The sequence below is a fragment of the Hyposmocoma kahamanoa genome, unplaced genomic scaffold (assembly GCF_003589595.1).
Source record: "Hyposmocoma kahamanoa isolate Upper Pololo Valley unplaced genomic scaffold, ASM358959v1 100021, whole genome shotgun sequence".
Classification (NCBI taxonomy): domain Eukaryota; kingdom Metazoa; phylum Arthropoda; class Insecta; order Lepidoptera; family Cosmopterigidae; genus Hyposmocoma; species Hyposmocoma kahamanoa.
In genome coordinates, this window is record NW_020653200.1 from 1,422,995 (window position 1) to 1,450,027 (window position 27,033).

Below are 27,033 nucleotides of genomic sequence, written 5' to 3' on the forward strand. Positions count from 1 at the left end.
ATAAGTTAATATTTAACAACAAGAGTCTAGTAAACTACACGTATGAATTACAAAGATATTCTTACATAGCTAGGTAAGTGAACATTTATAATACGCTTACATTAAATTCTATAGCGCCTTACCACGTAATAAGCAATAGAGTTTGTCGATAAGCGACGTTATAAACATAGAAAAATGTACAATAAGCAAAGTGGTGTTTGTCTAAGTACTATAGTACGCCACAGAATTTACAAATGCATTTGATTTCTCTGTCATTTGAGCTTGATATGTTGTAAAAACTCAAATTCTAGCCAAACAATTGCACATTTCTAAGAATTACATAGAAGCTGGACAGTAATAATAATGTAACTTAGTAAGTAAAAAATTAATAACACAATCACATGTCACTGTTATTTACATTACTGTATTAAAACATTGTATATTTAGTAAACTACGCATATTATACAAATTAATGTAGCAAAGCGATTATTAAAAACTTTAAATTGATATCGAAACTTACGTCATAAATTAGCAGATTTCTCGTAACACATAACAACTACGGTGTATTAAAATGTAATAAGAGCAAAAATTCTGTCGATATCAACATCCTAAACTTATCTTTACACTGGAAACTAGACTGCACATGGTTACACCATTTTTCACGAATATAAATGTACTCATTTTCTTTCTTTTTAAATTCTTTCGTTCAAATACCCATCATATTTCTCTTTCAATTACAACCAAACAATTATTAATACTTTTAATAGACTGTGTCCACAGCAGAACAAGAAAAAGACAATAAATAAGATTATGGTATACGACAAATTTACTACACACTAAAACTTGAAAGTTTAAACAACGTGTCTTCAAATTAAGACAATGTCTATTCACTTGTGGGTGACGCTTTGCGAACCCCAGCACGTGGCTTGTGTTTGGCCTCTCCACTTGGGACACTTGTGCAGCTACAGCGGATTTCGGCGAATGCTCTCGAAGTTTTGTTGTCCTGAAGATTTATTAAGTAAGACGATAGTTTAAGAGGTAAATATTTCAACCAATATCGAAATGCTTCTTCATTCGAGCGATTGTAGAGAGTATTTTCTATGCTTGCCATTACGGAAAAACGTCCAATGGAAAAGTTCAATTTTAAGTAAATAATAATAATTTCTATTTTCTTCGGCCAATGTTTTCATATGGCTGTGTTAACAACGAGACGCCGAAGACGAAAGTCCATTTACATCAGTTCGCAGCAGTATGTAGCTAAGCAACAAGTGTCTATGCTGGAGCTACTGGAGGCCAACTGTTAATCCTTTGGGAGAGCCGAATCACTCTTTCCCCGAGAGTAAACGCGATGAGCTCCGCCCTTAGATCCCAGCATGCGGTCGAGCAGGCTGTGCTTGGCCCGACGGCGGAGTATCAGCACTTCACGGCATAAATCGTTGAAAACTTCGCCGACTTGGGCCACTTGTTCAGCTGCAGCTACCTCAGCAAAAGCGCACTCAAAGTCTTTCGCCAAGATCTCTCCTTCCTCTAAGCTGACCTGAAAGGAGACGCAGAATGTGGGCCATAATTATCACGCTCATTAGCGCTTAGTTTATTATTAGATTTCACAGGGGCGGGTAACGTGTAAGCTATTAGATTACGGAATATTAATACTGTTGTATCGATGCGTTCATCGATCGCCGAACGTCAACCGCAATTATGTCCGCCTTGGCAATGAGCTGTGTTTCATATTATGTTGGTCACAGTATATTCGTGTCCACACTTTAGTATATAGTATTTAGTACAACTGATCGTTACCGCGGACGTCATCGCGAATACAGGCTAAACATGTCATTTTAATCAGGCCTTGTACATAATTTGCCTTATGTTTAACTACTATATTGATACCTTTCTCGAAGGCCTCATCGATAAAGGTATGGATATATTCAAATCTGTCGAATTTCCTTGTTAGAAATTTAAGCTTCATAGTTAGGTAATATAAAAAATTGACGATTTGTAGTTTCTATCGTTCGTATTATTACTTTAGTATACCTATGGTTTTTTTATGTGTACATATGACTGGACACGTATCATACCTGCCGCAGATGTACCATGTCAGCCTTGTTCCCCACGAGTGTAAGCGGGATCTCAGGCTGTAGAATTTGCCGGGCGCGTCGCACGAAGTTGAACGACTCCCGGTCCATGATCGAGTACACGAAGCACAGCCCGTCAGCCCATTGGGCCACATCCGAAGTCGGCAAATCATCGAGGTTCTGCAATAATATCAGTATTCATCATATAATAAGTAATATATAATAATCTATTTATAAGCTTAAATAAGTCTGTAACCAGTTAGTAAAGAATACTTTTAAGGCACTACGGCTCGTATTCTAGAACTCTACTCAATGCTCAAGTCAGGATTTGAGTATGGTTTAAAGCATTCGAAATCATACTCAAGTCCCTGCCATTAGGGTCCTATTTCCAGTGCTTGTGTTTCAATTGCAATCCTGACTTGAGCATTGAGTAGAGTACTGGAATACGACCCTTAGATTGCACCGCTTGCAATATGTTTGACAGCACTAGTTCACTTTTCTCTAAACCAACCTTTTATTGACGTTAGAACCGTGCAGTCCGATATTTACTGTAGTTGAAATAAATATTCGGATTATTCAGCCTGTTTTTTGCTATTCAGTATGTATTCATAATGTAAATTTTATAAAGTTCGCGAAAGTACCATTTTTCGCTTCTTTACCTAAAAGATCAAAGGAAATGTAACAAAACTAAAAGATCAAAAAGCTTACGTAAGAAATGAGCACTTCCTACTTATTATGTAGTTTACGCATGTCTACGTAAATACTAAAATCAAACAAGTATTTATTATTTGCTAACCAAAATGAAATTAAACTTTTGAAAGTTAATCAAAGTGAAGTGTTATAAACAATTACTTATTTCTAAGATCTAATTGCATATTGTCATAAATTTAAATTATAAACTTGAAAATTAAAGTACCTTTTTGTTTCATGTTGGTGTATCAGGGTCAAGTCACACTGAAAACGCAGCGGCTGGAGAAGCATTATTCTTCTAAAGAAAAAAGTCCGAATTAATTTGAAGTGGTAGAATGTATAATACGGCACCGCGAGCAGCCGCGAGGCCGACCGAGATTTGTAGCGACTAGTTCAAAGAGGCATGGCACCGTGTTAGTTCCTCCGGCCGCTGCACGCCTCTGCTCATTCAGTGGGACTTGACCTTTGATCAGGTGGAATAGTTTAGCCGAATATCCGGTATTCTGTCAAAGGCCTAATATACTATTCATTGCAACACTAATATTTACACACTACACTACCTTGGGACAGGTATCCAGTATTTCGAAGAGTATCGGTTCTCCATCCAGCAAAACCTCATGGCGATACTTGAAATCTGCAGTCGTTCAAACACAAAGATTAATTAATTGTAAATAATTTTTATTTCAGTACTGAATTATACAATATAACCCTTTAAAAAAATATATACCGTTAAATTATATACCGGGTTATTTATAAAATACAACCTCTCAGGACTGTATTGTTATCATCGTCGTTGTTCCATGACTTTTAATAATTCCTCAGTTTTACTTTCGCACAAAAGCAACAATATTTGAGTAGATCTCTGTAAACTGTGATAACTCTGTCCAAATACCAGTCCTATACAAAACGCATGCAAGAGGTGCCATGGATGGATGGCCCTTACTTCGTCTCTATTTCTGTTTATATACTCGATGTACGTAGGCTAGATTTGATCTATATATCGTAAATAATAATAATATTACTAATACGCGAAATTTACCTTGTTGGTGGTCGTATTCGCCGATATATCTTTTGGTAAGGAACCGCACAGTGAGAGCTGAAAAGAAAGAAGTATGTCGTATGTAATAACGTCGGGTTTATTAGTACTGTATTTAAATCAAATCATTTATTTGCTACAAACATAGTGGTTTAGTTAACAAAGTAATATAGTAAGTAGAAACATGTTTACAAAATAAAACAGCCAAGCCAAAAAATGGTCGTCACATGGTAACATTAAATTATATAATCAGTATTACAGTAATAATTTGTCTATTAGTCATAATAGTCACAGGTACCTACATAAATTAATTTAATTTTATTTTTATAATAGTAATTATTGGAAAAAATCCATAATAGTATAACATAATTTATCTCATAACAATTCGCATTTAATGGGCAAGTCTATAGCGTCATTTGATACTCTATTGTAAATTCTGACACACATGCACAAACAGTTTTGATTATATTTTTCCATCGTAGATAGTTCGAAAAATAGTACTCTGAAAAGATGTCTGTAATTTCGAGGTTATTTTTAAGGGGCTTTTGTAAACATCAACACAGACAACTTTTGCTATAAATAAGAGATTCTCTGAAAGTAAATTAAGCAGAAATTGTACTTGTTTATATACCAATTAGACCCAAATATACTCAACAATGACTCGATTTCAAGCCTATCTTCGCATTAAATCAAATATTGATAAGCCCTTTTTCCGAGCTAGTTAATTTTAATAATTATTTTATCTTTCGAGATTAGATCTCAAATTATTTTTTACGTTTTGAAGCTTGTAATAAAACGCAATATTTATTCGTGTAATTTAGTTCATGTGGAGACAATTTTGAAATAAGAATTACCTCAAATTTCTCCACCCATAAAGTCATCTAGCCCGTAAATTAGTTGGTTGATGAGAACATTCTAGTTATAGATGGCGACTATTGAAGAGCTCTTGGTTTGTACATGGGAAACGAAACAAAAAACTTTTTAGCGCATCTAAATCACGTGTATTTATTTATCAAACGTGTTTTCTTCGCAAAATGTTAGGGGCACTTTGCAGGTACCGTGATCACGATTGACTGAGATGGTGAAGTCATCAACCAGTTATGCCTAATAATAATGCAAATCACTATATTTTATTATTATAGTTACAAAAGACGACCTTGATGGCACAACAATTTGCACTGGCTGAGGAGGTCCCCAGATTCGATTCCTGGTAGGACCAATTTGGGACATGAACTTTTCTAAATTGGTTCTAGTCTCGTTTTCCTGGGAAGCGAGACTCTTGTACTCATATTACTGGGAATTCCCTAGTTTGAGAGCAGGCAGTTGGTGTGGTTGCATGGCATATTATTATTTTGGATATCTATGTTAGGCTCTCGTCTCTCCCAAGGCCTAAAAGCGAGGGGAGAGGCGATTTTGTTGTTGTATTATATTATTGTTATTGAACTATTAGTAGCGGTAGAGCTCCTTTTGAAAGAGTTCGACCAGGGACTACTGCCCAGTGATTTTCGCAATTGTGATTTTTTCGCGGCGTGGTCGAAAGTCATAGTATAAGTTGCCAAAATAGATATGTAAAATTTTTTGTTGTCAAGTATACCTAAATCTTCATCAGGAGCCACTAAAGAAAAATTCCTACGTCGACGTTATAGTATATTTATAATTTTTTTTAGTACTGATTTCTAAGTTTGGTGACGCGTCCACAACCTGTGTCTGAAACTTGTTATCTTTATTGAAGAAAAAAAAACGAACCTTAGTTTGTTACAAATGGTTATAATTATTAATACAAAGATCAAACACTCAGAAGAAAGTCCTTCGATCCGGCCGGATTCGAAGCGACGTCTTCTAGCATACCGTGTCAGACGCTATATCAACTAAGCCACGGAACGAACCAGCGGACTTCACGAATTTTTCTATGTGCTTGTTGTCGTGCCTTTGTATTTGGTTTTTCAACGTCTTTGAGTCGTAGCGCCATCTATGAGAAATCTATGAAAGTTTATTAAATTAAATTTTGATAAGATTGGCATCGCCCCAATCTGAGACCGCCTTAAGTGTCAAATCCAAACGACTACGCATGGAGTCTCGATAAGACTGGATGTCCTGACCCTTGCATTGGTCAAGTACCTACCTACAACTGTGCTGTCGTCAGCATACGCAAAGGTGCCTGGAATTAACATATCATTGATATGCAGCAGAAAGAGAGTTCCAGACAGCACGGAACCCTAAGGAACTCTGGCATCAATCGCTCGATGTTCGGAAGAGTAGCCTTCTAAGACTACTCGAATCAAATGTTGCCTCAAGAAATCCGAGATCCAATTGCAAAGGTCAGTGGGACGCCCATAAAAGGCAAACTTGCTTAAAATACATGCGCGCCAGGTGCTGTCAAAGACTTTAGAATGCTTCGCCTTGCTTTTCTATAGCCTCGCTCCATATGTGACAGGCATACACAAGAATATCCCCAGTAGATCGCCCTCGCCGGAATCCGTTTTGGCAATCACTAAGGAGGTCGTTGTCTTCAAGGCACGACAGGCACGGTTGTTGAGTACAAGTTCCATAGTCTTGCAAAGAACGGAAGTGACTGAGATAGGTCTACAGTTGACATGGTCAGCACTGCTTCCTTTTTCCGGCACAGGTTGAACGTTTGCAAGCTTCCACAACCTAGGAACTACATCAGTTTCTAGTGAGAGGCGATATAATCGTATGAGAACAGGAGACAACTCAGGCGCATAATCACGTAGGACTAATACTGGAATTCCATCTGGCCCATGTCTGGACTCCGCAGGGATCTAAGCAGCATATAGCAGGCAGCTTAGGTTTTGTATTTGGAAGGTCTGCATTCAAGGAGAGATCTGGGAGATTCCGCTGGGAGATCAATGTTGATGTTATCCAGTGATCGCCCGATGTCTGCTCAAGCCTATGTCGTCGTCGTAGCAGCGTGCACGTTGAAGATTGTTTAGTGAGGCATTTACAAAGTTTTAGGATTTAAATAGGACAGCTAATTAGTGAATATATTTGAATTGTTTGAGTAGGGAGTGGTCATGGTCTGTCCTTTTTGATGGGTTTTTGGCAGATTGAAGCCATAGCCTTCTCCGTGGTTTTGTTCTGTTATGATATGAGATATAACAGCTTAGCCTGTAGTAAAGGCTGTCCACAATTGTAAGTGGCTTATCATCAGTAGGGCTCCAGATAGGGATGTTCACCCCTTCAATTGTGAGGAAGAGGGATGTAGCAGGCAGCTTAGGTTTTGTATTTGGAATTATATAAATAATAGAGGGTTTATGTCAAACAGACATCTTAGTAATTCTAGACCAAGATTCCAAATGGAATACATGTTATATTTATGAATAATCGTCGTATATCTTATAAAAGTACCTCTCTTAAGCAATCTGAGTTACGTCATTTACTACTGTAAAGGACGTAACACAGATTGCTTTTTGGCGTATGCGAACTGGTGCCATAGTGCAACTAGCCTGAAGGTAAGTGGTAGGTTCCCTGCGGCATCCAGACGCCAACTCTCTGCAAAGAGTGAGGTAAAAAGATTCGCCTTCTTTTCCGCAGTATGGGCCTGCGAGCCGTCCGGTTTCAGCGGAGATGGTAAAGATGGGTAAAGTTAGTTTCGACCGCTTTAGCTAGGGACCAAAAGGATTTGCTACCTGCCGAATAAGAGGCAAGCTTGGCTTCTATGCAGCGTACACAGTCGAACTTGGCCCTGCGTAACACGTTTAAGCACTTCTTGGCGGCCTTATTAAAAGCAGTCTTCAGATTCCGAGTACTCAGAGCTTTGCGTATTCGAGCGTCTGCCCAAGCTTGGTACGAGCACTGATTTGTGCTTCAGGATGACTACAGTAGCGCTAAACGATGGCCGAGCTTGGAAACCAAACGCAAGACTTTGACTACAGCACCAGCGCAGCTCGACGAGTCTCCTGAAGAAAAGCAAGCCTTCCAGGGATATGAAGCAAAGAAAAGGCGCATTTCTCCCCAATCTGCTAACCTGTATCACCACTCCTGTCTCATACCACAAGGGTTTGGATCGGGCGGGAATTATACGGATACAGTTTACCCAGTGGGGCATTTATCACAGAGTATCGCTCGGGATCAGTTGTTAGCAGAAGGTCCAAGTAATTAGCCGTATGAGACTTAACATCTAAGATCTTGGTCTATATGGCTATTAAATTTTTTTTCTGATTTAATTTGTGTATTTTTTGTCCAATGTACTAACTTTGGAGATGTTCAATTTTGGTGATCAAACAAAATTTCACATCCATATATCTTTAAAACTACTAGACATTTTGAAGGGCCGGTAAGATGTTCTTTTTTGAATTAATTTTTAATATAATACCAACCCATAATATTTACGTAAAACACAAAATTAAAAATTGTCACCAAAATTAGGTAAAAAATCGTACCTGTTGAAAATGTCTGTGCCACGTTAACTATTCTGCCGCCAAACAGCAATGACAGTATTACTGTGTTCCGGTTTTGAAGGGTAAGGGTGCTGGTGAAATTACAGGCACAAGGGATCATCCCGTCACTTGATATTATTAAGAAACAAATAAATAGTAATTAATAGAATTGCCTTACTTTTAAATTTATTACACGCACGCACGCACGCACTCACGCACTCACGCACGCACGCACGCACGCACGCACATACAATGTTTCTTGTTATAATAATAATAATAATGATATATTTCAGACACTTGATCCATAATAGTTAGTAACAAACAATTTCTTAAAAACGAAAATTAATTTTATTTCAAAAGGGCGAGATACAGGCGCATGCAGGCACACACATCTCTCCAGTATGGGACTGTCCCACCTATCCGCAATAATGTTCAGGATCCCATTCGAGCTGGCGCGCAGTCTGCTTAGAACCGAAGCACATCTGTTTCGCATGATAGCTTGAAAACCGTTCGTTCGCGCTTCGGTGAAGATGCCAGAGTCGCTACATTTCTGTAGCGTGGCAACCCTAACAGGATCCTAAAAAAAATTATTGTATACGTAGAGCGTTGTAAGCCCCCTGCGAGAATTTGGCCCATAGGCTACAAGTGTCAAAAGATTGACAATGTGCTGTAAACAGGGTTATCTTTAGTTCCTTCGTACATCGAGCGAAATAAGGGCCAACGTGTTGCACATGGTGCTCCTGACTGACAACTCTCTATGTTCTCGTTCTATATTTGAATTGTCTAGTGTTATGCTACGCGTTATTTTGTAACATGACCAGACATGTTAAATAAACCTGGCGATCTGTAACAGAGGTCCCCAACCTAGTACGGACTCCAGCTTCACTAAGAAACTTACTATTATGCATGAAATGTAACCATTTAAATACCTTTCTGAGAGAAATAAAGCATTTCGTATTTGTATTTCACTCTTCCAATCTTTTCTGTAACACCTCTCATATAAGGTAAAATGGCAGTTCAACTCAATTGTTGCTGATTTCACATAGCGTCTGGATATTGGCGTGGAATCTTCAACTTGTCTGCACGTAGGATTTGCTTTATTTGCTGAAATTCCCCGGCCAGATAGTAATTTCACGGCTTATTCTCATTTAAAAAAATTACTGCGATCATCAGTTTTCTAAGATGTGTACTAAAAATCGCCGCTAATGATATCACCATCGCCATCCCTCAAGGATCGGCCTTTGATAATAGTGATGAAAGAGACTAAGAGTCGTATTCCAGGACTCTACTCAATGCTCAAGTCAGGATTTGAGCAGACTTGAGTATGATTTCAAGCACTGAAAATACGACCCTAATGGCAAGGACTTGAATTTGATTTTCAGTGCTCACTGCAATACTCACGTCCTGACTTGAGCATTGAGTAGAGTTATAGAATACGACCCTCAGTCTTTTATGGCGTTTTATAACGACTCGACTCCATTTCATAGGATTCGACTCTAAAATTAAGACTGGGGGTTCGAGTTTTTATTGATAAGACTCAGTCGTTATACTCAAAAGACTTAAACGACTTGAACGACTTGAAAGACTTAAACGACTCGAGTTGTTTGCAAAGGACTTATACCTATTTTGTGTTCTATTAAACCCGAGTAGTAAATAATCATGTTTATTTACTTATAATAAAAATCGTAAAATAAATATCTTGTGGGTAGAAATAAAATCACGCCATATGACCCATGACTCGCGACTCCCGAGGCTATAAGGCGCCAGTCGTTTTAGTCGTTTTAGTCCTATAAGTCTTTTAAGCGTCTTCAGTTTTAGTCTTATGACTCAAGACTTGAGAGTTAAAACACTAGACTAGTGAGGCGTTGAAAATTAGTCGAGGTTTTTTAAAAGGCCTTAAAAGACTGAGTCTCTTTTATCACTATTGGATAATACGTTGTTCCTGGCGTTCATCAACGATCTTGCGCAATATATATCGAAGGGCTTGATAGTTCTGTTTACAGACGACACTACAGTTATAGTGTGTGTTAAACGCTTCACAGAATTGGACGAAAAAGTAACATACACGTACAATCAGCTTTGTGAATGGTTTTCTACAAATGGGCTTATTCTAAACACGTCTAAGTCGAATCCAGCGTTGTTCTCAGGAAGAAATCCTGTATCATGCCCAATAATCAACTCTGCGGTTCCACTTTGCAACACATGCAAGTTCTTGAGCTTCACTATAGACTCAAACTTAAGCTGGAAAGCTCATATTCAGTCTCTGTGCGAGAAACTTGGAGGTGGAAGAGGAGGGAGGAAATGATGATCAGGGATAATCCCTTGAAATTATATTATGAAATGTGAAATAATAAAAAAATAAGAAAAAAATATCTAAATTGTGTTTTGTGTCAACGAAGTATAGGTAAAATATTATAATTTAAGAACAGACAGATGAATTTACTGCATAATTATTTTTTAATTTACTTTCAAAACATCGAATATCTCCCTTCCGTGTGTGTGACCCATGACCACATCGTCTTAGCTATACCCTCGATGTCTTAGCAAGGGGAAAAAATCCTGTGTTTTATATGTCAGAAGAATCACGTAAAAAGCAATGCCAATAGTAACTGAAATACATTTACGAATTATAAACAGAAACATATATCGAGTACCTATATCTAAATCGAATAGCTAATTCCTCAATTGATCAAATCAAACATGTGATTAGTTTTTGTCCCATCCATGGATGTATGTCACACAACAATATTTCGACTCATCCGTAGAACAAAGATCTATGTGCAAGACTACTTGTTCTCAGGACCATAGTACATTTCGTTGGATCTTCTTCGCTGTGGATGTCAGATTGACCGTTGTTCCATTTTATATTTCCGAAACGAAATATTATAATACAAATTCTCAAAACACCTTTACATAGGCCTTAGTTTGTATGTATAACGAAATTATTCTCGCAACGTTCTTATCCTCTCTTCGCAATATAATCACATCGGACTCTGTTCTTCGAATGAATCGATTTATTTAAATATCGTGTTTGTTCTCTGAATACAAATGGAACACAAAAAAGACACAGCTTCTATTGACTCTGCTGTCAATTTCGTCTGGCGGTGCCAACATCTATGAGTAGTTACATTATGACTTAAGTCTAAACATTATTATCTTCGATTCACAAAACTCGCCGAGCGTAAGTGGTCACGACTGTGTTGGACGTTACATGTATGTTTTGGAATTAACGCGCAAATTTGAAGCGCAACATGACTAAAGTTGCTGAAGTTAAGTTTTTGAGATTTTAATAGAAAAATGTCTGCCATGGATGTCACTTCTACGGATCCTTATATAAAAATATGCCCATGAAAGTGACTTTTGATCCGTGGAAGTGATTATTGTAAGGGGTGCGGGGTATTTTTTTGGACACATTCTTTTTAGGCAGCGAAGACCAAAATGTGTCCAAAAACAACAAAAGACATGTGGAGATGAGAAGTCAATGACTTGTTTTCAACCCCTATAATTAAGTCCCTTTAGGTCTGCGAGTTCGGCGAGTATTTAAGGGAAAACCATTCAATAACAAGGACAAAAGTAATCAAATCCGTCATCAAAAATATCTAAAATCACATTATACAATACACAGAATACGTCTCCCCTTTACAGGTACTTTTGCTCGTTGTGTAATATGAAAGTTAAAAAAAAACTTCGTAATAACGAATTGTTCAATAACCTATTATCGTGTTAATGATTAACGCTTGACGATAGTACTAGGTATCCGCCGGTGGCCGCCATTAATGACTAGCATATTTTTATGCCGAGACGCGTTTAAAAATAACATGTAACAAGAATAGATAGTATTAAAATTTTACATCGTTACCATCAGATATTGCCGTGCCTTTACTTACAACATCGAGTATATAACCAAAAATAGAGACGAAATAAGGGTCATCCATACCTGGCAACTCATCAGGCAAATGGACCTTATATCACTTTTAAATATCAACTCTCATTTGCGCTGAAATCGCAAATTAGAAAACTGAAGCAGTACAGTACCGACAACTGACCAGTGTGTACGTCTCCGTATATTCCAATTATATATTTATTGTAATAAAGATAATATCTCTAATAATGGCTGTTCCATTCGGTGTTGTAGGAAAAACAGCAAAACATCTAAGTACACGATTACAATTAAATATTAATAAGTAATTTTGCAATTTACGTCCATTATAGTAAATTTGAAGTGAAAAAATTGACGAACTATTGACGACACCCGTCAATTCGGACTGGCCAATCGGAGCGCGTTGTCACAGTAATGGCAGAATAGTTTTCAAACAAATTAAATGACACGATGACTTACAATATCCGTATAGGTTAAACTAAAATCAGTGCGTTTAGGCCATAGTACGTCAACCGTGACATACTATGACCTAAACGGACACCGGTCTAGCTCGATTTATAACATATTTTTCCAAGAATTTCACACACCGTCTCCTATACGTGCAGTATTCATTGCGATGTTTGCTTTCACCGTTAGGTATATTAATTGAAACTTTGAACATTGAACTATAAATAGAAATTTATTAGCCGTAGAGCCCCTTGTGAAGTTCGTCTAGGGAAGTACTACTACGTTACCTATTTCTGCCGCCAAGTAGTAACGTGAACATTACTTCGTTCCGGTTTTGAATAGTAAGGGTGCTGGTGTAGTTACAGGCACATGGGACTTGTTAACTTATGTCTCAGGGTGACGGGCGCAGTGGCAGTGCTCCTCAGATCTTCGCCATTTAAAGCTCTTGAGTGGCACTGCAACTGTTATGGACAGGCGTGTAGCTTACCATCAGGCGCACAATTGTTCGTGCCGTCACTTGATATTACAAAAAAAAAAGTTTTAAGCACAAAGGCTCGTCAACTTATGTCTCATGGTGACGGGGGCGTTGAAAGTGCCCCTCAGATCTTTGCGATTTAAAGCTCTCACTGGCACTGCAACTATTATGAACAGGCGTGTCGTTTACCAGCAGATGCACAACTTGTTCATTCCGTCTGCACCATCACATGGTATCATAAAAACAAAAAACCAAATGTTTCGACAACATCAATGATACCATACGCTGAATATCGAAAGGCGGTCGAAGTATATTGCTCTGCCTGCTGCTTGATTGCTTGTGACGTTCTTTTTAAAATCTTAGGTGATTAGTTATTATTTTGCAATGGTAATATTATATAGCACCAAAAGAGGGCGGAACTAAAAGACCAATTCCTGACGCGACAGGTAGTCGCAAATTTACATCACATGGTGGTTTGACCTTCGCCGCTTGACGCTGGTTATATTTTAGGCGGAAAACTACTCAACGTTACAATACGTTCATAAATTACATCCAAACGCTTAAACAGATTCAAAAGCATAACCGTTTTCAGCAATTGGGCGGGCAGGCGCCAACACGAGCACAAATAATTGAGATCTCATAATTTGTTCCAAAGCTAATAATATAATGAAAATGTCAAACAGGTCCAGTTACCTAACTTTACCGAGCATCTAACTAGTTGTAAGCTACTAAAATTCTACAGTACACCACATTCTGGAGTGAAAAGGGTGGACCGAGTTTTAATTTCCTGCAAGTTGCAAGTGCTGTGTTGCGATATTGAATTTGAAACTAGCGTACTTGAGTCACTATTAAGGAGTAGTCTTGAAAGCGCTTAGAAATATCGTTCTTAAATTTGAACAATATTTTTAGCTGTTTAAAATTTATTTTTTATTTACGGCACAACAGACGTAAGTCAATGTATAAAAAAAAACTAAAAATTACTACGATAGGCATGTCTGTGCCCAATAGAAAAAAAAACAAAAGCTCCTCTTTACGATAGCCTTAGAGGATGGAAAAAAATAAAATTCCATAGTCTAAGACGATAGCGTAAGAAGTGACCTCTTAGAAGCAGAGACGCGGCAACAGTTAAAAATATCACAATTAGAACATATTTCGTTGTAATACCCGTACATCCCATACAGAGGATTATTTTGTGACACATAATTTTTTGTATTGGGCATTTTTTTAAATAATATTAAGCGACGGAACGAACAAGTCGTGCGCCTGATGGTAAGCTACACGCCTATCCATAACATATGTAGTGCCACATAGAGCTTTAAGTCGCACTGCCACTGCGCCTGTCACCCTGAGACATAACAAAAAGTTCCATGCGCCTGTAATTTTACCAGCGCCCCTTACCCTTCAAAACTGGAACCCAGTAATGCTAACATTACTGCTTAGCGGCAGAAATAGATAAGGAAGTACTGCTAGTACAAATTATATACTTAATGATATAATAGAGTATACTGAATAATTGTTCATTACACACTGACCGAATCGGAACTCTGAACAGCAACATCTCTCTTAAGCCTCCGTGAGACAGTCCATTTACTTGACTTTTTGTAGAAGAGAAAAGGAATTTAAGGAAGGAAAATCAAGTTTAAGTACCAGGGCGACATATGTGCATTCCTAAGAAAAATAAATGCAGGATTTTCCAAAGAGTCGTGAGTAATTCCGTACCAATTGAGTACACAAAGCACTGTTGTTGTATCGCTTAGCAATCGCACTCAAATTATAAATAAACGCTATTTCGGGGTCATGCAGCCGTGGGCGCTGGCGCCGTTTTTGTACTACGGTTATTACTAAAACTATATGAATACCAATGTTGTAAATGTTATTGTTTCTAACAATATTAAAATTGTTGATTGAATGCTAAGTCAGTATAATAATATGACGAAAAGAAAATAAAAATAGCACTCCGCTTTTTAGTGTTTTCAAGAACTGCTCATGGCACTGAATACCTACATTATATATTTTCCAACCAATTTATGACACATATGCTGTTAGATTTCTCTAATAGTCAACCCATAATTCAACTTGTTTTCTCGATTGTTAGACATAGGAAATGTTATGCTATTTTTTCGTGTTTATATCGCGTATATTTGTTTTCTGTCGATAGTCTGCGTGAGCTTTGTCTATAGAACCGGTTAAGAACCCGAAATTATATATATATATACACACACAGACAGACTGTCGACTGAAAACAAATATACGAGATTTAGATATATATATAACGCAATTTCGGTCAAAAATCATCATTTTCGGATTAGTGACTGTTCACTACCTAATATTCGTACCAATTTTTATTATTTAAGTATTAGATTTTTTTTCGCGCAATATTATTTAATATTCGAGTATTCTATAGTGAAATATTATTTAATCATTACACCACAGATATATATTCGTGTTCGCTTCGCGTGCCCAATGTAAGCTATAAATTGCTAGGCTTCAGAACACGCCCGGCCGTTATCTTAGAGGACGGAAAAAAGAAGTCGTTATCTATGACTAGTCCGAGAATGATAGTGACAAGACCATAACATACGTCAGACTACACATTTTTATTCGAAAATCGCCTCCAGTGCAACGAAACAAGATACGTCAATGTGTAGCTTGATTGATGTGCTGGCGTGTGTACAAAGCGAAAATGGCGATCTGAGCTTAAGCATGGCTTTAGTATGTGGAACTTGGCGTACTGCTGCACACGTGACACGCAAACTAAGCACTTCCACGGTATTTATTGTTCTGTGCTCTATACTGACGTTTCCAGTCTCGGAAATATTAAGACATTTGAGACTTAACTCACTTAATTAAAAAAAAAAAATTACTACCTCAACAGTTATTTTTTTATTCTGGTTACATGGACATGGCGACATAATAGCTTGTAGCTTAGTATAATCCGTGGATATTGAAGAACGGTTGTCATAAAGTCAGGTCTTCTTTATCTGAAACTATATTAAATGTCCTTTACTTTGCTTATTGCGTTCCTAAAATAAAAATGAAGAAATCATTTTCAAAAATAAATTATTTACTTTATAATTTGACTTAAATAAAGCAATCAGAACATGATTCACTTAATCAAAATAAATTAAATGTCACGGTTATAAGTATCGAAACTTACTTTTGAAACAGTCTCGAAAGTGTCGATTTAACTACTTTGGCATGAGCTAATTTTGTAACATTTTTCACAGGAAATTATTGTCTTTACGGTGTCCACATAAAGACATAAGAATTATTTTGAAATTCCCATAAAATAACTCAACATTATTTTTAACGTCCTTGACATGAAGCCATACAGTATATTCCTCATTTCTTTTTTAGTTTAATTTCACTTTTCATTTAGGTCCTCAATGTTCAAATTCAAATTCAAATTCAAAAGTAATCTTAATTCATAGGTAAGCATTATTACACTTGAGATCGTCACAATGGTTAAACTCTACCGCTCATTCGTAAGGCAGATTCCCCTGAGAAGAATGAGCAAGAAACTCTAGGGGTTGCTCTTTGTAAATAACATTTGTACACATTCAACATTTAAAATATATATTTTTTTCGTTTTGAAACGTTACCACGGATTTTTGTCATCCAAGTACGCAGAAGTTGTATAATAAACCTTTAGTATAAAGTTTTTGTTTCACTATAGTTTTAAACCTCGTGAAAGGCAAATTTTGTATATCAACCGGAATCTTGTTATAGAAGCGTATACATTGCCCCTTTGTTTTTTTATATGTATTGTTCATTACTGAAATACATTATTGTACTCGATGTTGAAATATGACATTGCAATGTTCGATATTTAATTATATTCCATTTTATTTATTATACATATTATATTCATATATTACATTATATTAATTCTGTGAATTCGTGAACTATTACATCAAAGAAATTGTTAAATTAGTCTATAATTTGAATTCAATTCACAATCTTTGCTTTGCCAGTAATGGTGATAGTTCTTCAGCACCCGATTACGAAATAAGCATTTGCTAAACCTATCCTTCATGGGGAGTACGTTTTTTGTTGTGGACAAGGTTTTTGAAAATTCGAATTCGAACTTGACGATGGACTGTGGTACTTTTTCTAACTTTTTCTTTCGATAAAAAAAAAACATAATGACACGTTAAAACATAATGGCAACTACGCGATGTGTCGTACACTGTTTATGTAATATAAATTCATTGGTATATTTTATTTTTATTATTGTTGACATTAAATTGACAACGATAACTAATATTGTCTATTAAATTATTTTGATGTATGAACGAATAAAACTTATTTGGTTTAAAAACAACTGTTTTTCTTTCATCTATCATTTTCCTCGCTATAGTGAGTTTACGTGGTTCGCTCGGGAGCAAACTTGTTTTGCGTCTTGTGGCTTGAAACCCTCCCTACGCTCAGGATTCTAGAATTCTTCGCTTGCCCAGGTTTCAATACAAGCTCTCGCGTCAAGCAGCTCCTTCGCAGCCTTGCATAACAAATAACTATTTTTTAATAGCTGAATCTACTTAAGTTTTTGCATAGGACGTTCAGAGAATGAAGATCGAAGTAGGTACATATGTAACTATGTATATTAAGGTTTTTATATGTTTCTTACCACACCTTTATCTTTATATGTATTCAATTCATACGTTATGTAAAAACCGACTCGAATGTGGCTAATAGGGAATAATAATGGCTTTATAGGGATACCTACTTAATATTTCAGAGGGTGAAAATAAGTTATTAAAATAATTCTAAATAATTAATTAATTAATAAAGTTTATAAACAATTCGTGTAAATCATTGACTTAAATCTAGTGATTTACAGGCCATGTGCCTTCCACACTTTCTCTCTATCTGTCCGTTACAATCACATGTGTCTAATTAAATAATTCCTTGTAAACAGCGCCATGTAAAGTATTAGAGCAGTAGATTTTTAATAAAAACATTACAATGAATCCAGCACTAAACCATACGCCGTAAGTAACAGAGACATCTTATGTACCTACAGCTGAAGTCGTGAACCTCTAATGACCATCCAAAAATTAAAAATAGCTTATAGAATTATTTGGATTTTTTTATCATATTATGATGAATATTTGAAATAATACGCCACAATTCCGTTTTTAAGTCGTCCACATTGTCAAATTACTTAATTGTTTTTTAAATCTTTCACGAATCCTTACAAAAAAATCTAACAATGTCAAATCTGGAGATCCCGCCGGCCATCTAATCGGTCCACGTGTACCGATCCAGGAAGGAAAACAATCACTACGAGACTCGACAGTTCTCATAGATTTAGTATGTGGGTACCTATATGCTAAATCGTACACGTAAACACCTCGAAATATATACATACTTAAATACATATTTAAATACTCAAACAAATCCCAAGATTCCATGACACGCTTTACTAAAATTTCTTAGTGGTTGTTCTTTGCAAACAAAATATTTTTGAACATTTATTATTTAAACATGTCATAGACAGAAAGATTTTGAAATGAAGCAGCCAACCTCTAGTTTTAAACCTTGGCATTGGCAATCATTAGAGAACTGAATTATAAAAGGGTTTACACTGCCCTGTAAATATTTTTACGTACGTACAAGTCATGCGCCTGGTGGTAAGCGACATGCCTGTTGCAACAAATTTTCGAAGACGTTCTGTTTCTGGTTTGACAATGTTATTTCTGTTTAATTGAGTTTAGTTGTGCAGCAAGTACGAAAGAAAAGAATAGCTACCCCTGAAACGTTGCTTTTGTGACTATCACAGTGATATTTACATTATCTCGCAAATCTACATAAAATTCTAGTTTGTTTATCTTCAATTTTTAGAATTTTAGTTGAAATGTAGTATTAATTAGAAATATAATGTGCCCTTTTTGTCTTTAAATAAAGAGAAAAACTAACATTTCTTGGTGCGCATATTTCAACTTTTCTTTTTATGATATCAAATGATGGAATGAACGTGTCGTGCGCGTGGCGGAAAGCGACACGCCTGTTCTTAACAGTCGTAGTGTCACTCAGAGCTTTAAATTGGAAAGATCTGACGGTGCACTCCCACTGCGCCCTGAGGCAGAAGTTGACTAGCCTTATGTACCTGTAATTTCACCAGCACCCTTACCCTTCAAAACCGGAACACTGTAATGCTGACATTACTGCTTGACTGCAGGTATAGATAAGGTGCCAGTACTTCCCTGGATAAACTCTTTCACAAGGACCTCTACTGTTGCGAAATAACCTTTCATTGTCCTGCCCACAAAAGCTAAATTTTTTGAAGGAAAGAAAGTTTTTTCATGTTTTTATTTTACAACCAATTAGAAAATGATAAATCTATATCGTTTATCGAACCCAGAAACAAAAATCATGTTACATAGTGGAATGTATTAATTAATCACTTTTCCATTATAAAAAAAGACAAAAGGCTTCTATTGTGTTGCGCATAGCATGCAAATATTCCTTGATTTGTGACCTAGGTACTGTAACCTGACGCGTAGCTTAGGTTGCGTAGCGAGAAGTACTTTATAAATATAAACTGGGATAATCTTCAAAAACTTGATATTTATTGTACTTTTTTACATGTTCACTTACGGAGGCTATTTCTAGATCTGCCAAAATGTTCTTCTTTTCGTATCCCGTTTTTTAAACACATTCTAAATACAAAACTATATTCACTCAGCCAGTAGTTCTACTCATAGAGTAGAGCCTAGACTACATCCCTCTTCCTCACAACTGAATAGGTGAACATCCCTAGCGGGTACCCTACCTATGATAGGCAACTTACATAAGTGATCAGCCTTTACAATAGGCTACCCACACACTGCTCCGAAGCTACTACCTTACCAACAAGTAAACCACCGAGGAGGCTATGGCTTTAGTCTGCCAAAAACCTATCTAAAAAGTCAGACCATGACCACATCCTAATCAAACAATTAAAAATATAATTACTCGTCAACTATCCTAGCTATTTAGGTAACCTGTCTAAATTCTAACTCTTTATTTCAGCTACCCTAGCCTGGCTGAATGTTCCTAACAAATCCTTAAACTTAAACTAAACTTAAACTTCCTAAATGCATCACTAAACTATCTTCAACGTGCACGCTGTTACGACGACGACACAGGCTTGACCACCCGTCGGGCAATCACTGGGTAACATCAATATTGATCTCCCAGCTCATCCTGCAGCTATCCACGTTCCGTCAGCTTTTCTCATTTCTTTAAACAAACTAGCATAAACACACAAATAACCCTAACAAAGACATATTCCTAACATACAATATGGTATGGGGATATACCATATAAAGGATTCCTAATAATTAAATAAATATATTTTCCTTGAATGCAGGCAGTTTTTGTTCATCTGGGAGGGTGACCACGAACTATGCACACACACTGGACCATATATCCTTCAAATAAAAATAAATAAATAAATAGTAAGTAATATCTATCCAAGACGGTAGTCCATCTAGGCTATTTCTAGATACATTCTAAATACAAAACTATATTCACTCAGCCAGTAGTTCTACTCATAGAGTAGAGCCTAGACTATAGCACTTAGTGGTTATGTTGTAAATCACTAAATAAACTATTGAATGATGTATGTATATAAAGCACATTTTATTTTTGTATATAATTTATTCTTTGTCACTGTGAGATCCCTCCAGGCCGGTGTTTGCGAGTACGTAAAATAACATCCCGCCGGCGTAAACAGTTGGGTACAGGTACAAACAATAGACGATATCGACAATCCGCCCCAAGATCTAGTTGCCAAGCGCTACGTCCTGATTGTAATATAAACCCATCAAACCAATACGTAAATACGCCACTTAGTCAACGATTACTTTTAGGAATTAATACCTAATATAATCAACGTTTGTTACGTTAATTATACAAGGTTTCGGTCATAATATGTATATGTATATAACCTCTTTTTTCCATCAATTTTCTTTGTCTGTGTCTCGAATGCGTTCACGATCACTTTAACGTCCCATCATTTTATACACATTTAGGGTCTATTCCAGAACTCTACCAATGCTCAAGTCAGGACTTGAGTATGGTTTCATACGATTTCAAGCACTAAAGCTGTAAAGCATATAACTGCTCCCACGTATTAAAAAATAATAATACAATTGCAGCTTACGTTTTACTCTATGTACTGATTTTACATTATTTAGAAAATAAAAAGAAGTGTCATAACATAACGGACTCGTGTGTTCGAAAAGCCTTCGGCTTTATATTTTTAGCCTAATCTCCAAAACTAAAAATACTCCAAGCCTATAAAAGAGGTAATTTAGATAGATAGTAAAACTTGTGAGATAATAAATGAGAAAAATACATTCGACTAACGGCGCCACTCAGATGAATGGTTATTGATGTATTATTATCAGGTAAGTTAAAACCTTCCATGTCTTAAATAAAACATTTTTGTTTGCTTACGAATATTGTAGCCGTCTTTTATATAGTTGACCCTTCTTTAGTTTATAATAAATTTAGACAAGAGCCAATGGTTGGTAAGAACAGGTCGGCTGCGCGTAGCCGACGTTGCCCACTGTTGCCTGCACGCAAAAAGAACCTTTACTACGCTGATAGTATATAGAGGGAGGGTTCACCATCTATTTAAATACACAAAGATCAGGATACATCAGCACCAGTTTATTATTATAGCGCTATCATACCTACTTGTTAATCTCCGCAAAACATTTTGCGTCTTCCAAGATATCAATACGATCGGAGATGTAGCTGACATTATGGAAATTTTTCGCAGTGTCAAAATACGCTTAATAATTCAAGGAACTATGGTTCTTAACTTTGCATTTACAATGCGTAAGTAGCTGATTGACTGATTCAGAAACGCGTAACAAAACACGTTTTATATTGTCGGAGCTATTTCGAGGGAAACAAGGGTATGTGCAATGGCAATAGCCGCAGCCACACGATGGCAACGATTACGACTATTTCTACTCTCGCCCACAGGCCAAACTGTTCCGGGAATTATACGCTATGGATCTATATAGATGATCCTAGGTCTACAAGAAATAGAAAATAATACGACAAAAACAATTACGTATGTTTATGTCTAGAAGATTCACAAAAAAATTATTTGGAAATGTTAGACGATTTCACTAGTGTGATAGCACAAAAAATGGTGAATTGGTGGAACAGGGTTAGAGGGTAACAACCACGACAAACTCCAATAATGCTATCGCATATTATAATTTTAGAGCAAAAGCGAAGATTTTTTTAAGTATGTAAGATCATTGATTGTAATAGTTTTCCTATGATTTTTGACGTCAAAAGCACTTAACTGCATCTCGAAATTTCTAGTTGCAATTGTAGTCCAGTTTCATTCACAAACAGAATTGAGAGCTGTAGATACAGAGGCAGATTGCAAATACTTACATCAAAAGAACCTTAGAACAATCTCGCAATGTAATGCAATCCGATCGGTTATTTGGTACAGTTGTTATTATGCCACAGACAAAATTCACAGAGAGTTCGACAACGACGTCAAATTCGAAACACCCTGTATATTTATGTGTGGGATCAATTAAATTGCCTATCTCTTACAGCCAACAAATCGAAAAATGTAGTTACCGACCTGAAAGGACAAAATACACACATCAAAAAAAGTTTGCGATCACTTCGAAAAACTGAAATCTTTTTTGTTACTGTAGATTATATTATGATTTTTTCTTCTTTTTAGATTCTTTATTTAAAAATAAATTAGAACATAAAACAATGACCCCGTTCAATTGTTTTTTCATATAAAAAGGCTTTCAGTCCTAGCTTACGCTCATTCAGAAATCTGATTTAGTCAATTATAAGCGATTCAAGATATTTTTCGCGGAAAGTTGTGATTGAAAAAATGCCAAGAGGATTATCAGAGGTTTTACGAGCTAGAATAGTAACTTTGAGGGAAGAAGGATACACCGCGAGAGTAATAGCACGCAGACTTGCTATATCCAAATCCTGTGTCGTGGCTACGTTGCAGAGGTATCACGGAATGGGGAATTTAGCTGACCGACCCCGCAGCGGTCGCCCAACTGTTTTGACAGCTGCCCAAAAGCGCTATATTAAATTGCTGGCAGCCCGTGATCCAACAATCAACGCCACTAAAATAAAAGCAGAAGTCAGGGCCGCCTCTGGGCTTGAAGTTAGCACGCAGACCGTTCGCAATTGCTTGCACCAGGCTGGATTACGAGCACGGAGGTCTTGGCGAGCTCCGCTCAATTCCCGGCAACGTCAACAACGAAGATTGCAGTGGGCTAGACTTCGGCAAAATAAAGAAGGTGAGGACGAAAACATTTGGCAAAACTGTCTCTTCGTTGACGAATCCCGAATCAGCACTCATCCAGATAACCGACGTGTCCGTGTCTGGAGAAGACCAGGCGACCGTGAAAGACAAAGAACTGCCACTGGAACAGTTCAGCAAGGCGGAAAATCGGTGTCCTTTTGGGGTGGCATTATGATTGGAGCTAGAACGCCTTTGATCCCGTATCGGGGCTTCATGACAGCAGACATGTACAAAGCAGTTGCTATTGATGATATCGTCAGACCATTCCGAGTAAACCATGGGCACCAATTTGTACTGGTCGATGATAATGCGCCCGCACATCGAGCTCAACGAGTCAATGCTGCTCTTCAAGAATACGATATCACACGATTAAACTGGCCTGCCGGCTCGCCCGACTTAAACCCAATAGAGCACGCGTGGGATGCTCTTAAACGAGCAGTATGGAACCGTGAGCCACGTCCCCAGACAATTCCAGAGCTCAGGGAGGCCGCTATTGAAGAATGGGATAGGTTACCCCAGGAAATGCTGGATAACTTGATCCTCAGCATGCCCAGGAGGATCTTCGCATGTATTCGAGCCAGGGGAGGAGTTATTTTATATTGAATTCACACCTTTTAATAATAAATTGTTGTTTAAGTTTAATTAAACAGTCTTTTTCTTTCTATGAAATTTCTATCACTATTACATTATGATTAATGGCTCAATTTTTTTAAATAAAAAATAAAAAATTGTTTTATATTTTAATTTCAAACAGGGTATTCCTATTTAAAGAAAGCATACAACATAGATTTTTTCTTGATAAAGTTAAATTTAAAGAATTATAGGAGCTTATGCTATTGATCGCAAACTTTTTTTGATGTGTGTATATTGTGTGTACAATCAAGAGCACGTCAAGCTTGACACATTGTACTTTGCACCGTTCTTATCATAAGCGGCATAGAGTTGTATTTAAATTTTAAGTGTCAAGTTTAACGTGCTTTTGACCCTGTACAATGTGTATTGAGATGTTCGCCTGCGTGCTACTAGCTATCTATATTTCAGTCTCATTATAGATAATTATTCTTTGTTTAATTGTCGACCTCGGTTAAGCAAGAGGTTCTTTGAACTGAGTAAAACTTGAAGTGTTTTTATTTTTATATTACATTTCATAAATATTTTTCACGTTGGTAGGTCAATGCATATAACCAAAATTCCAGTGCGCCCATTGTTCTCTGTCCTGTGTGGTTTATTGATCACCACGCCACGCAGTAGTTTCGAATTATTACGTTTCAAACAGGTGAAATTAAAACAAAAAACTCCTAATACCTATAAGTAAGACATTGTAATATGGTAACTCCATACAAACGTAGCAGCGTAGCTAGTATGTGTACGCGCCGGCCGCGAGCCGTGTACGTACACATTCGCATGATCTCGCGATGTATTCGCATGGCATAGCAAGGGTCGTCTGTCGTCGGGCGCGCACAAGACGCGCTATGACTTTAGATGGAGTTACCATACTTGTCTTATTATCAATGATCGGTATTAAGGGAGTTAATTACCTAAAATTGGAACGTTTTTTTAGTATGGACATATCCATTTCGTGAAATAATAAAAAAATTCCGGAATTCATATATCATATCAAAGCATATAAAATTTAGACGTCGAATCAAATTTATGTAGGTATTTTCAGTTTTATTTATATGTATATATTCATCATAATAATAACAATGTACCAAAAAAAACCAGCTTGTGCAAAGGAGAAATATATCTCAAAGAAGGATGGCGACATCCCGTGTATTTTGTGGCCCAGTGTTTTTGTCGACGTGCATTAAAGAGACCTATCAATACTTGTAATTCATTAACAAAGCATCAAAAAAGCTAATTGATACAGCCTGTAGAAGCTGGGGTTATAAACTTGATACAGGTTATGTTTATAACATTGTCCTGTATTTCGCTTCAGATGTTTGTTCGTAGTAGCAGAAAACAACAAGTTTTCAGTTTGTTTCTAAAAATAATAAAGAACTTGCTGAATATTTCTAAATCTGTCAAACTTTGCCACATTTAATACAACGTTAACATATTCTGTCCCACTGAAAATTAAATCTGCCCAAATAGCAGAAATCTGCCACAAATGGTCACACTGTTTTCAATCTCAAAGTGACATTGACATTGGCAAGAGGTCTCTTGGCAAAACGTTCCTTTGCTAACTTTCGTATCTATCATTTAAATATTGTGTAAACATTTTTGTCACATTATGTTTAATTTTTTACTTTATATTATTATTGTTTAATTGATTATTTGATTAGGTATTTTATAGCTTTAATGTTTTATTGGTGTACTATAAAATAACCAATACTTTAGGTAGGTAAACATTCAATCATGCTTAAAATGAAACGTATATACAAGAACGTTACCTAATTTATGATCGAACTGAATCAATAGCGTTGTGTTCTTGCATCTGTTCTAAAATACATTGTTTTGCAATTTCTTTATGCCCGACTTCTAAAATATACAAAAATATATTAATAAATGTGCATAAACTAAAACGTAAAATTATACTAGCAACATCCATGAACGGCACTTCGTTGATTTTGGGTCAGCTTTCGCCATCCTTCTTTGTGGAATAAATAAGGTGCGCGTTGAACATTCAAGTGATCTGAAACTATGCAATATCTTTCAAAAAATTCAAGACTTCTCTAGACCTGGGCACATATGTTACTCACAAACGACTAACAAAGTTAGTCGACCACTTTTTATGCGAGAAATTTCACATAGTATACGTTTTTTTATTCGGAACAACAACAGCTGTAAATAACGATATACAATGAATATTTCTAGGTAAAGCTAGTCAACGCCCAACGCCAATCACAGCTGTCCACATTTTTATTTTCAAATATCTAAATTATGGTAAGATGCAATGGCGCTTTCGTGAAACGCGCCATTGCATCGCTACACTTGCGATTTACAGGCAATTGCATCGATGCAAATGCGCTACTGCACCGATACGAACGCGCGATTGCATCGATGCAATCTTCTGTATAAATCCCAAGTGTAGCGATGCAATCGCACGTTTTCATCGATGCAATCGCGTGCTTGCATCGCTGCTTAAATTAGCGCGCGTGTGTAAACGTAACCGCTCTTCAAGTTAACCTCCATGTGTGATTTTATTTCTTATTTTCTTCCATCGATTATCTGTTTTAATTATACACTTTTAATTTTTTTTTAAATAACGCTCCTGTGCAGGGCACGAAACTAATTCTAAAAATGAATTTTCTTTTCATATTATATTTCGCACTAGCAAAGGTTTCAAATGAATTCGCAAAGCTCTCTGAAATAATCCTTGCAAAATATTGTGTTTAAATTTGTTAAAACTTGCATAACTAGGTATACTTATCGAGTTCTTAGGTTTTCGCGATTGTTACGCATAGGAAATGATGACTGAGTCAACCGTCACCATGGGACCTGTAAAGGATCCGAAACGTTGGTTTGTTAGAAAAAAAACAAAAAAACACGAAATTGTTTGAAAAAACACGATACTTATTTTACTTTATCTGACCAAGTGACGGTATGTAGAAGTCGTGGGTCTGGTGTGAAATTATAGGCACATGGGACTTGTCAACTTGTTTCTCAGGGTGCCAGGAGCAGTGGCAGTGCCCCTCAAATCTGTCTGATTTAAAGCTCTGAGTGGTACGGCAACTGTTACGGACAGGCGTGTGTAGTTATTATAATGTGTGTGTGTGTGTGTGTGTGTGTGTGTGTGTGTGTGTGTGTGTGT

At 36.8% G+C, this 27,033-nt stretch overlaps 1 protein-coding gene across 1 annotated transcript in view; it reads right to left on the reverse strand.

Annotated features, from left to right (window-relative positions):
- Window positions 1-580: 580 nt before the first annotated feature.
- The window catches only part of LOC113225383 (ras-related and estrogen-regulated growth inhibitor), a 30,899-nt gene continuing 4,446 nt past the window's right edge, over window positions 581-27,033 (reverse strand). The window contains exons 2-5 of the mRNA XM_026457682.1: window positions 3,781-3,837; window positions 3,302-3,375; window positions 2,055-2,231; window positions 581-1,516 (exon numbers count right to left, since the gene is read on the reverse strand). Of these exons, the coding sequence (XP_026313467.1) occupies window positions 1,280-1,516; window positions 2,055-2,231; window positions 3,302-3,375; window positions 3,781-3,837 (545 nt within the window). The 3' untranslated portion in view covers window positions 581-1,279. The remainder of the gene's footprint in view (window positions 1,517-2,054; window positions 2,232-3,301; window positions 3,376-3,780; window positions 3,838-27,033) is intronic.